The following is a 12,909-nucleotide window of genomic DNA, read 5'->3' as shown; positions in this document are numbered from 1 at the left end:
AAGAATGTAAATGACCCTGCTATGCCCTTTTTACCCCTTCGCACTCTTTTTTCAAAGGTACCTGACCAGTATAAGGCGACGATTTTCCTCTTTCCAGCACTTCGCTGCCTATCGCACCGTTCTACACTTCCTTGGCAGTTGAAAATTAGTTAACAAGCTTCCCCTCCCAACCTCGTGTTCTGACCGAGTGTTTATAGGCACGTCCCCATAAATTGCAGGTTACTCAAAAGTTCACGATAGAACTTTTATCTCCTGCTCTTATCCCAATCCAGTCCTCTGAATGCATCCTGCAAACACGACGAACAGCCAAGAAAAATTTGTCACGTCGCTTTACTTTTCATTCGCGTTTTATCCCTTTTATTAAAGTAAAGAAATTTCTGCTTGTATTACCAATAGGAGTGAGGGCCTCCACAAGACTGAAAATTTTTAATGGGCTTTACGTGTTCATGATGTTTTCGTGATGCAGTTCTTGTAAAGTGGCCTACATCGTCCACAGCTGGAAGGCGACAACGAAAGAAAAGAAAATACGCTTCAGTATGTGCGGAAAGATCTCCCATGGTCCCCTTCAAAGTCGGCTTTCCCCAGGCGGCAGTTACTCTAGCTATCGCGGAATGGCGTCAACATTGGTGGTTAACATTAACTATCGAGAGCTGGCGCCAGCGTCGCAGAAGCACAAGCGCCACCCCTGATCTTGTCACCGTGCACGCGGACAAAGCCAGCTCTCTTTGGCATCGGGAACTGGACGCGAGCGGACTTTTCCTCGCGGCAATCCGCAGTCGCCGGCGAGGTGAAGCCTCGCGGAACATTTCCCGCTTGCCCGTTTTGTCCGGCCTCGGAGTTTATCCCCTGCCCTACACACTAAACACGAAATGCACGAGATGGAGGTTATTCTGGAATGCGACGCCGTTATAAGTACGCCTAGCAAAATGCGAACTCCGTCAAAACGGAGCGCGAGGTCCACAAAACCTCGTAACGCCTCCCGCCGACAAACGACGGAGCGCAGTCGTGGAATCAGGACGATTGCAGTTCGTTACATACGGAGGTGATACGGTGTTTTCAACGGCATTTCGTGAGCGGAGTATAAAAACGCCGGCAGCTATATGAATACCGAAAGAAAAATGCATGGAAAATGCAGTCGAGTCGCTCATTCCACTATATCCTTCTTTACTCTGGATTAATGTAAGTGGAAGTTGGATTTTGATACGGTTCAAGCCGTCAACAAAGTCATCCGCTGGCGTAAAGTCGGCGTCGCCATGGCCGCCATGGCTTCGCCCGCTTCGCCCATGCACGGCTGCGAGAACATAGCTGCGATAGTGCGCGATCGTTTTATTTGTGCGCTGTTTGATGGTGTACTCGGCGCCTCGTGAGTGTTTCAAGTAAGCACAACTGCTGAACGGTTTCTGTGATATGGCCATCCCTTAATTAGAATTTCGCTCTACAATACATAGCATTGCAAGCATGCCACGATGGGACTGTGTTTTTTCCTAATGACCAGACGTATCAGTCGATAGCGTCGCTTCCTTTTACGTTAGGAAGCGCCAAGCGCTAGCTGCTTTAGAACGTGTTTGCTATCGGTGACAGATAATGTTGAACGAATTTCAGCTTGCCTTGAATGCAAACCGTTTATATGCGCATTGGGTTTTCGGTTTTAAGAAAATGTACTTCGCACTAGTTTTGAACTAGGCTATACTTACGTGCAACTTCTGGCAGTATCAACATCGCGCAGCACGAACGATATACTGAACCGCTCTTTACGCGATAATTTACGCGACTTCATGGTTGGGCAAGGTTTCACACTGTTCCTCTTCTCTTCTTTCACAAATCATGTACACGCATGAAAGCAATAAAACGTTTCCTTACACTTTTTCGTGCATATCTCACTCGCCAGACTGCTATGTAATCAACTGGGAAAACGCTTTTTTTTTTTTTTAATTTTCATATGGGGAACATTTTTGTACACTGCTGAAGAAATGACAAAGTATTTCCGAGTCATTGTGACTTGGTTCCAATTTTCTTGCGGCTGAGAGTAATCTTATCTGCATTGCAATTACACACCATCTGCTGTGTGGAAAGTGGAATCAATTGCTGTGTGTGTGTGTGTGTGTGTGTGTGTGTGTGTGTGTGTGTGTGTGTGTGTGTGTGTGTGTGTGTGTGTGTGTGTGTGTGTGTGTGTGTGTGTGTGTGTGTGTGTGTGTGTGTGTGTGTGTGTGTGTGTGTGTGTGCGTGCGTGCGTGCGTGCGTGCGTGTGTGTGTGTGTGTGTGTGTGTGTGTGTGTAGGGGGGAGGGGGGAGATGCGACTGTTCTGGAAAACGTATTAGAGCTGAAAGCATCTCACATTTGATGCTGCTCACTTCTGGTGTTTTCAATATAGACGCGCGAGACAAATCATTGTGAAGTTAATTATATGAGAGCAATACAACACTAGCTGGGACTCAAGTTTTATCATCAACCTAAAGAAGCCCACTGCATTGCAAAGGACTGGCCTATATGCCTTCAGTTAACCTGGTCCTGTGCCAGCTACAGTCTCCTTATCTCATCTGTTCACTTGAATATTTGCTTGCCTTTTCTGGGAGTCCAGCCTTTCACGCTTATGGACCATCTTGCCTTCGCATTACATGCCCTGCCCATTTCTTAAATTCAACTACATCATATATGCTCCCCGACGCACTCTGCTTTCTTACTATATCCTAATGTTGCGCCTATCCTTTTCCTTCCCGTTCCTCACTGCATAGTCATCAATTCAAGTTGAACCCATTTGCGTTAGCCTTCATTTTACTACCTCATAGGTGAATAGTTGTAAGATACTTCTGTTAAATACCTTCCTCTTCAGGAATACTCGTTAACTGCTATTCATAATCTGAGAGCCACTGTGAGATGCGCCGCACCTTATTCTTGTTCAAGATATTTTTCTTTTGTGGTGTGGATCTGATCTGTCACCACTACCTGCCTTAACTAGATGTATGTCCTTATCACTTCCAAAGCTTCGGTACCTATCCTAAGCTGTTGCTACCTTCCGAGGCTGCTTAACATTAGTTTTCTGCTTATATAATTTTAGACCCACTGTCCTCCTTAGCCTGCCTCAGGACTATTTTGTAATGTGACCGTATTCTATGGACTTCAAAGTGCAACTGGGACCTGAGGAGTAGAAGCAGTCAGATTATTCAGATGTCACACATTTATTTCATCCACGAAAAAGCTATTCGTTCTTTTATCGAACTCATGAAATCCTTGCTGAACCTTCACAACATCTGAACATACATATTTTCTTTAGCACCTCTGTCGCCAACACCGCAATGAACCTTCAAACCTCAAACAGGTCACTGTGAAGCACTCTCAATAAATTCAGCCGAGGGATGTTAGAGTATGACTATGAATCTTGGGCGGAAAATGCAAGTAAAGTGAACTACAACATCAGCCTTTGAGTCACAAGCAGACCAATGTTTTGAGAGGCAACGTTGGTGTGATGCTGCAGCACTGTGATGGACTTCGTGTGGACAAGTTACGGAGGCGAGGTTTTTTACACGCTTTGTATAGCACCCAAAAAGTAAAAAAAAAGGAAAGGATTTGTGGTGATTATCACAATGCCTTTTCAAAAGAGATGGTTCAAAAAGCCAGTTGCTTATCAAAGCTTCGTTCGAGAAAGCTAAAGAGGGACAAAATATCATCGAGCAGGCAAGTTGTTAAATGCCAAGGCTCTGGGCTGTGAAAGCAAAACTGCCATGCCTAAACTGGGATGTGTGGTCTCTACTATGAACACTATCATTCTAAACAATTCATCCCTTAAGTTACAAAGGCAATGTCAGTGAAATGCACATTTTTAAGGTATTCTCCTTAACTTTTATTCTAAGCTCTTTTGAACCCAGATCTCTGGATACCGCTCGTAAACACATGGTAAATACTATTGAAGGAAGCGTGCTACTATGCCCACCTCCTTATTGGAATTTTATTATTCTAATTATAGAGGATTATAGTGACTGTGCAGCCTCTACTATAAATATCTTTCAGTAACTTTGTATATGATTCTACACACTGGCTCCATAATGCCTGCTGGAACGCTGAGGTTTCAACTGAATCAAATGCTTTATCAAAATCTGTGAAGGTTGTATCTAAGGGCAGGTTATGTTGTGTACATTTCTCCATCACATACTTGGTCGACTGGATATGTAATCTTGTTAAGTAGCCTGGTCCTACGGGTGATTTCGGGTTTTCCTGGTTTTGTTAGCAGTTATTCTAGTAAATACAATGGACAGTAAGCAGGTCGGTCTGTAGTCATTCTAGTACTTGATGTCCCCCTTCTGATGCATTGCGATAATGCAAGCATTTTTCCAAGATTGCAGTGTGCTTGAAGTTTTTGGGCATTGCATATACAATGTGACCGGTTTTTCAAGCAAAATCTGCTCATCATCTTTCAGTAGATCTGCATTTAGTCAATCTTCATCAGCTACTTTCCCCTTTCACATTACCTTTCTTTCTTTTTTTATCTGCAGAATGTCCAATTACTCTGTATGGTTGCTGCCATCATTACTGCTCCGGTAATGAACGAAGAAACAAAGAAACACAGTCTGCGTTTCTTCTTCGTTCTTTGTATTTCGTCTCATTCCCAGCGCTGTTCTTTAGGTATGCAATACCAACTAACCTGACATCTCGCTCTTGCGAGGTGCAAAGTGTCCGACATAAGAAAGTATAATATGAAGAAAATCAAGCGTGTTTTCCTCTCAGAATACCTTGCACTTTCAAGACTATGACACCTGCACGCAAATAAGCGTATTATGTACTGCTCTGCACGAAGTAACGAAGTGCCGCGGCCACTTTAACAATTTCGGCATCAAGACACCGTGTCCACATTTGTGGACGCGAAACTTTGAAAGTCCACTGAAGAACCTTTTCAACGTCTAAGATAACGAAATCTGGCATGTAACATCTACATTCCCTTATTGACACCTTCATTACAAGAAATAGTATTATTAGGCATCGGTTTAGAAAGAGGCATGCAATAATTAGAGCTACTGATTTGTCCTGGCGTAAAAAGCTGCGACGCTCATCTTTGCTTGCTGTTTAGAAAAACATTTCACTGCAGCAACAAGATATGGCGCCATGTACTCGACAGGGTGGGTCCAAAGCTTACGGGTGCCAAATTCAAAGGCAGAAATTCGCACTCCATGGAAAGATATAGGGAAATTTGGGTCGTGTCCACATATGTGGACCCAGCGCCTGAAGGGGTTAAACAACAGCCTATTGAGGCCCTGTGACCCAGGTATTTTTCATTAATAAGCACAGCAATGCTTGCAAACAAAACTGCCACTGTGGTACCGAGGTTTATATTAGAGTGTGTGAGGGCTTTTAAGGCTTTTTGTATTTGCGTAGGAAAGTAAAACAGACTGAATTACATGGCTGTTCCTCTGTGAAACTGCCATCATACCATTCATTGCACTGTGCACAATATTTTTGTGAACCCATGAACTGTGAGGCACATTGAGTCCTTCAGCTCACACTCCCTGGTTCCCAAATCACTTTTTCTTACGTTAAAATAGCAGTAAGTCACCACTGCAAGGCTTAGCAGCTCATTTGCTAGTCATTACACAAAATGAATTAAGCTACCCGCTTAGATTGTAACCATTCTGTTATAACCTTATCCTGCAATGCTAACGTAACAGTCTGCATAGGTGCAAAGCAGAGCAGTGAATCTGTGAATGCAAACAACAAATCCAATCCAAGCAGGAAAAGAAGGAATTCAGATTAAGTTACATGTGACCTCAGTGTCAACAAGTCAGATGTTACATCCATGCCTCAGAGCTTTCAGAATGGATCAACATCAGCATTATAGAACCAATAACCATGTGATAATGCTTAACACGATGAAAAGATAAGGTAATTAATCTTTGCAAATGTGATACGAGACCATGTACAGTGGTGCCCATACAACAAATGTGAACTGATATGTGCACCAGACAGCCCAGTTGATCACTGTGTACGGTGCAAACAAATTTAGATGAGCAGCAAATGCAACAAGGACTAAAGAAATCTGTAATGCATCCTACATTGTTGAAAAACGTAAGGTTTGCACATGCCCATCATCGATATCACTCAGCAGGCAAGTAATTGTGGGCGTCACGGCAAAATTAAAGCAGCAAATAGGCAACTACATGTGCATAGACGACATCTGATTTTGATGGCATTGGAAATATCTCAATTAGTGCACCTTGGCAAAGAAATGCAGCTGAATAGTTACTCAATACCAATAAAATTGAGTTGGCATGTAGTCTGGTAAGAGTAGGGCTGTCAAAGACAAGTACGGGATGTAATGTGTGCAACTCCATAACAGCATTAGGTCAGTATAAAGCCTACATCACATCATTTGTCTAAGCAGTTGTCAATGAACTTAACTCATCCAAGTTATGCAGGAAGAAAGCAGATTGTAATTACAAACACTTTCTAATTTTTTTCTTTCTTTTTAACCCATTATGTTTGTATGCTCAACATGCCTTAGGTACACCAGAGGGTCTATATCATGAGGCACAGTTGCATATGGTGTGCCTTTTTTCATAAGCATAACCTGCCGCCATACTGTACTTTTTATTTTTTTTTTGCATGGCATCAAATTAATTTTTTTTTCTAAAAAGACCCGATGTGGTGATAAAGTGTTTAGCCCATCACATACAGAAGTTATGTTCACTCGACCGAAACAGGAAGGTACTCTCGAACTGACAGCTGCCGTGAAAGCACGCAGGTGCTTTCACAGTTTACACAGTACCGTCGAGCATCCATATCAGCACAAAGCGCAAACCCCAGAGTAGTGGCAAGTAGCTCGAAAGCCGTGCAGCTAACATCGTTTTGTGTACAATGCCGTTTTCGAAGGGCTCGGCGCACGCACGGTATTTTTCAAGCACAGCACACGCACGAACCAACAGACCGTAACTGAAAAGAATGTAAAACTGTAAAGAGAGATGTGAGTGTGTTTGGGGGGGCAGCTGGAAGCACTGATGCAGTTACTGAGCTAAAAGACAGTGCAGAGTAAGCACCACTACCACCTCAAAAATTTGCTTCAGGCCCCAACAAAGGGTAATTTTTCTTATAATGCAGCCTACATTTTGAAACCTCACTGCAGTGGTTGTGACTCATGCGAAACTGTTCCCACTCTATTTTATTCACTTGACTGCTGTGAGAAGTAGCATAAAAAGGCATTGCACCTGTCTAAGATAGGCTTTGCTTCCCTTTTCTTCATGCCATTTCGCTATTATATCATGGTGCTATCCCTATGCAAATCGGAACAGCAGAGGACAGTCGCCATTACTGCGCCGGCAACAACACTCTAATAGTCAACCAGCTCAAACACTGACTTTGGCTACACATGCACTTATGGCAGCACTCATGCCTTCAACTTCTCTGGGCTCTCGCATGTTATACACCTGTGGAATAATCTTCCAAACCACACTGCCTTGCACCACAAACATGTAACTTTACTTTATCATCTAGCAAAACATTTCTTTGACAACTACACTTAACAATTGTACATCGGTATTCACGAGTTGTAACTTTTGTTGTCCCTAGCTTTTTTTTTTTCTTCCATTTTTCATGTTGTAGCTGGCTTGCTTGCTTTTTCCATTTCTATAGATATTAGCTAGATATGCTTGTTTTTTACTGCCTGGATACTTTCATGTATCTTTTCTTACATTAAATATTTTGTTCCATGATCCACTGTTCTTCCTGCTTGGCTGTAACTGTTGGCATGCAGTAACTAATATTTTCTTAAAATAATCTTGTTTATTTTGTGTGGAATTTGCTGTTCTTTTCTTATGGCCCTGATTTATGCATACAGTATGTCTATATTGCGTCCCCCTCTTACCAATGCCTTCCCAAAGGCCTGTAAAGTATTGTAAATAAATAAATAACTGAATAGTTATGACAGAACAAATTGAAATAGCAGCAAAAATAACGCAAAATGAGCAGGATGGTGAGCAGGCAGTTGACCAATGGATTAAAATACAAAACAAATGGCAGTATTATAACTGAAGGCTATGACAGCTTTAACACTTGCATTTCAAGAAAATACAAAACAGAATGAGGTGCTTTGTCACACTGAGATGCACAGCCACGAAAGAAGAGAATGTTCATTAGGGCAATGACATACCCATAATTGAGGCACTTGCAAAACTTAGCATCTTTCAATATTTTGGAAAACAATAAAAAAGCTGTTCAAATGGCTGTTCCAAAGGAGGACGATGAGGATACAGTTTTACACATGGACTGTTTGCTTCTGCTATTAGCCAAGGTTGCCCTATGCAATGAAACAAAAATAAAATCACATATAAAAATGGGTGTTCAAGAACCAATGCACTAACTTTTACCTCAAACACATTTTTTTTTCCAAAATATCTCAAATTCACACGGAATGTAACTGCATGTTTGCCAGGCATACGGTAATTTTCAGAACAATCTCGGTCAACTTGCTTGGCTTAATGTCACTGGCCAAGGGCATGCATGCTTTGTGAAGAAACCCATGTGGTCGAAATTTCTAGCAACACTTTTTCGTCCCTCATGGCCTCAGTGGCTTTGGGACGTTAAGCCCAATAAAATAAAACCAAACCAACTTTCTTTGTACCAGCAGCCATGTCCTCATAGGACGAATGACATTCTCACCTTCCTGAAATATGAATCCCTGAAGCACAAAAGGAAAACCAGATAGTGCCAAGCCAGGACTGTAAGGAGGATAGGAAAGTGAATGCAGCCAGATTTGGAAACCGCTTTTTTTTGTTATTCTGCTTTGAAGATGGGCTTTATCATCTGTGTCAGCACCATGAAGGAAGAAGCTAGTGCTAAAAGGCATGCATAAGCTTGTTGATAGGTCTCGGAATGCAGAATAGTTTGACACATTTCCTTGGAAATTATCATTGGTCCACCAGATATGTGGCTGCAATATTTGTGAGTTTCATAAATATGGATATGAATATGAATGGCCTTCAAGAAAAAAAGATGAGAGGCATTACTCTTTGAACACCCTTTGTACATGCAAGTACTGTATAGTCAATGCCATGCATAAGTTAAGAGACAGGTAAAATATCAAGCACAATCACTCTGATTGGTTAATGAAAGCATACCTAGGCATGACATATCTTTGCTTGTACAAATAAAGAGGTTCAAAAAATTCTTCAAGATGTTTCAAATCTTCAATTATAACATTATGGTCTGTGTTTTCAACAACAAAAGAGTGAAAATGGTCATCGAAGCATCTCGTGTTCAAGACACAGGCAAAAGCAAACAACTTACTCTCACAAAATGCTATCAGTTGTACATGGGCAAACTGAGGAAGATCATCCTGAGGCACGAGCATTGGGACTACACAGCCAACATCAATTTTCCTTCTAGACATTGTCAGTGAAGTAACACAATAAACGCTCTTGCCTTCTAGACCTACATCTTGCAGTCTGTCCTTTAAGAGGTCAGGCAGTGTATGAGGCTGTGCATCTTTGCAGCCAACAGTTTGGATTGACTCAAGTGGCTGAGTAAGGGAGTACATTGCCTGCATTTGGTGTCGCTTGCTCAACGTTCCACATATGTTTTTAAAATTTCGTGCATTTCGAGCCGCAGACTTAAAAAATTGGTGTTTTGCCTCAAAACGCATGCATGAAAGCTTGGACAATGGGCCATGCACGGAGAGCAGTCTTGGGTAGTGGACAAGATAGTGCATTTTTGGAATTATACTTACACTTGGAAAGGTGTTCTTAAATTTCCAGTAAAAGTCCTCAACCTGTGCCTTCAAATAGCCAATTGTGCTGATACATACTTTTGGTGCGACAACAATGTCAATTACTGAACGTAGAGCAAGGTACACCAAATAAGCTGCGTTGTCTTTTGGAATTTCACTGCCAACTATGAGAGAGAAAAAACGGAAAAAGCAGAGTTTCTCAGCGGCTGAACCTTTCATGGTTGCATTCCCAGACACTGCTTCTTTTGAGAGAGGAGGTAGTCTCGATTTTTTGTCTGCACCTTGGAAGGGGAATGATCTCAGTTTGTCATTTAGCTGAGTGAGAGTGATTACTTTGCTGGTTATGAGATGACTAATAACATGTTTCATAACGAAGGGTATTACACCTTCATACATGTCATGCATGACATCAGGGGGAAAGCCTTGTGTGACATCAAATGATTTCAGTTCAGTAAGGCAGCTTTTGTTGTTGATTCCATATATCTTTGACAAATTGGGATCAGTCTTCATGAGCTCGATATGCCGTGCATGCATTTCTCTTGTTCGGAAAGTAAATTCCTCTTCATGCCATTTGTTATTGATCTCCTCTCTAGTTGCCATACAGTACCGACAAATGGAACCTGACGAAAAGCACTCACTAAACCCACCAATCTGGTGACTTGATAAATTATCACCACATACATATAAAAGTGAGCCCTTCACCATTTCTCCATTTAGCTCTACCCCACTTGTTTCTAGCTTTTGCAAGTCAGTAAGGAGAGGCTGGAAGATTTTATGAAGCCCAAATTTCTTCACAAGTGATGTTTTTGCGAGAAGAACTAGATACTTTTCACTTAGCTGCGAACGGAATTTTGGTGATGAGTTCAGAATTGTCAAATATCCAGAAAGAACTTTATGTTTTCCACGCTTACTCCCTAGGGGGTTGCAGACTTCAAACTCATCAAAGTAAAGTTGAAGAGCCAATAGCTTTTCATGGCCAGCATTTTTAAATACACTGTGGTGTTTAAAGTAGGCTCCATCATGAACATCTTCAAGTAAGTTTGAGCATTGAGCATCCCTTTCTTCAAATAAGTTGTGAACTCCTGCTATAGCCTTGATAGTTTCCATGATTGGCACATATTCGTAGGTTTCAGATGCTTCATCTGAACAACGTATTGTTTTGGGAGCTACAAAGTTGTACATGCTTTTCCAACAGTTCTCTCGGCTCCTTTTTGTCTTCAGTACTTCTAGTTTGGAAGTGTCGACTGAGCTCAATGTGTTTTTAAATTCAGCTGTAAAGTCAATCACATCATTGGCTATTTCATTGACTGCGTTTTCAGATAGGTGTCTACCTTCTTGCCACTTCAACAGTAGTGAAGATAGTCTTTTGACGTACTGATCACTTGGGTCAGCTGCACCAGCATCATCAATGTCAGCACGGTCATCTATCTGATGAGCTCGCCCAGTAGAAAATCCTTCTCTTTCACCTTGTGGTTGAGTGAGCTGTCGGCTGTCAGGTAGTGCAGTGCTGCTGCTTCCTGATGCATCCTGGTCATCTATCTGATGAGCTCGACTCGTAGAAGCTGCTTCTCTTTCATCTTGTGGTTCAGTGAGCTCTGGGCTATCAGAAGGTGCAGTACTGCTGCTCCCCGATGCCAACAGGTGTCCATGATGGCGGCTGACATGCTTCCGAAATGAGCTGTACAGTCTGTAAGTGTTCATGCAACCTTCCAAGTTGCAATGCCAGTCACTTTCTGTGCCATGCCATGTGCAATAATGGCGCAGCAGTCCAGGTAAAGAAGGGGTCCTTTGGTGACACCGCGTGCACTGGTATGTGGTGACCTCCATCTGAGATAATTAAACACACAATGACGAAATGATCATCTGTTTTCAAAGCGGCTACGTCAGATTGAGTGCTTGTAATTAAAAGTCACTGCATGCACTAGCACTTGCAAAAATGCAAATATTATGAACGACATCAACAAAAACTAGCTTTGAAGTTCATGCTCTCTTGGCAGTGTTTACGTTGCATCTTGGCTCCACATCTGTCTCTTCTTGAAAGAAAAAGGACAAATTTTTATCTGTGGTGGCTGCGAGATATCTTTATTGAGTTGTGCTTAAGCTTCTTGTAGACATTAGTGATATGGTAATTTTACTTTTCTACCTTTCACTGTAATAAACCCCAAACAACAAAAAGATGATGTGAACATATTAGTAGTGTGAAAAGTAAAATAGATGGGGCTCTTGAAAAAAAAACAGTGAATATATGATCTGTGTTGTTAGCACGTGCTGCTAAGCACTGCAAATGGGCAATACATTTTGCAAAGTACAGATAAACTACAAGATTGGTCAAATATTTAGGGAAATCCCCGAAGGTGGAGTAGATTTGTAATAAGAGAGAAATTACTCATTGACATCCACCAAAGCACAGCCAAATGGCTACAAAGGAAAGCTATACAGCTTTCTCAGAAACTTCGTAGTTAAAGAAAATTTGTCCTGGTCCGGGGACCGAATCCGGAACCATCGGCTTTCCAGGGCAGTCGCTCTACCAACAGAGCTAACCAGGACGGTCTGCAGATCAAATGGCAGGGCGAGAGCGAACTGATCTATAACTCGAAGTGGGTTTGAGTTCGAAGTTTCTGTGAAAGCTCTTTGTAGCCGTTTGGCTGCGCTTTGGTGGATGTTAATGAGTAATTTCTCTCTTATTACAAACAACAAGATTCTTTTTCATATGAACAAGTTAAGTATGTGTTAAACTGCTCACTTCAAATTTCTTCTCCCCATGGTACAACATAAAAAATTCATGCCAACTGATGGCATACATATACCTAACCATTATTTTTAACAATGAATAGATGTGTGCTAAAAAGTATGGATACTTTATGCATTTGCTAAACAGCTAGCACTGCATATGGCATTCTGAGCAGTCGAACCCAATGTGACTACTCAAAAAAATGGTTGGAACGTCGTGATGTTTTAGACTGCATGGACATATTTTCGCAGATCGTGCCACATTCGATGGTGTGTCCAACAGCTGTTTATGCAGCTCAAAGTTATCACTCTCAGCCCCCCCCCCCTCCCCCTCAAACGGCGGGGGCGCCCAGGCCCATAGGGCCAGAAGCAGACAGCCTAGATGGCAGGAATGAAGGGGAGAAATTTGATACACCAATTCCGGCGGCCTGCATGCGAGAAACACGATGGCAATAGATCACATGCATGCATGCGAC

At 42.1% G+C, this 12,909-nt stretch overlaps 1 protein-coding gene across 1 annotated transcript; it reads right to left on the bottom strand.

Annotated features, from left to right (window-relative positions):
* Nucleotides 1-8,260: 8,260 nt before the first annotated feature.
* LOC146186922 (uncharacterized) lies at nt 8,261-11,530 on the bottom strand. The gene is made up of 2 exons (XM_084608145.1): nt 9,413-11,530; nt 8,261-8,275 (listed from the first exon to the last, which is right to left on the bottom strand). The coding sequence occupies exons 1-2, from the start codon at nt 11,528-11,530 to the stop codon at nt 8,261-8,263; spliced, it is 2,133 nt and encodes a 710-aa protein (XP_084464271.1).
* Nucleotides 11,531-12,909: the final 1,379 nt, after the last annotated feature.

This window comes from Amblyomma maculatum, chromosome 6 (genome assembly GCF_055883805.1).
Source record: "Amblyomma maculatum isolate TAMU_Amacu chromosome 6, ASM5588380v1, whole genome shotgun sequence".
Taxonomy (NCBI): domain Eukaryota; kingdom Metazoa; phylum Arthropoda; class Arachnida; order Ixodida; family Ixodidae; genus Amblyomma; species Amblyomma maculatum.
This window is presented reverse-complemented; position numbering and strand designations above follow the sequence as displayed.

Coding starts and splice junctions, on each gene's coding strand:
- LOC146186922 (XM_084608145.1), bottom strand. CDS start 11,530: ATGGAGGTCACCACATACCAGTGCACGCGGTGTCACCAAAGGACCCCT.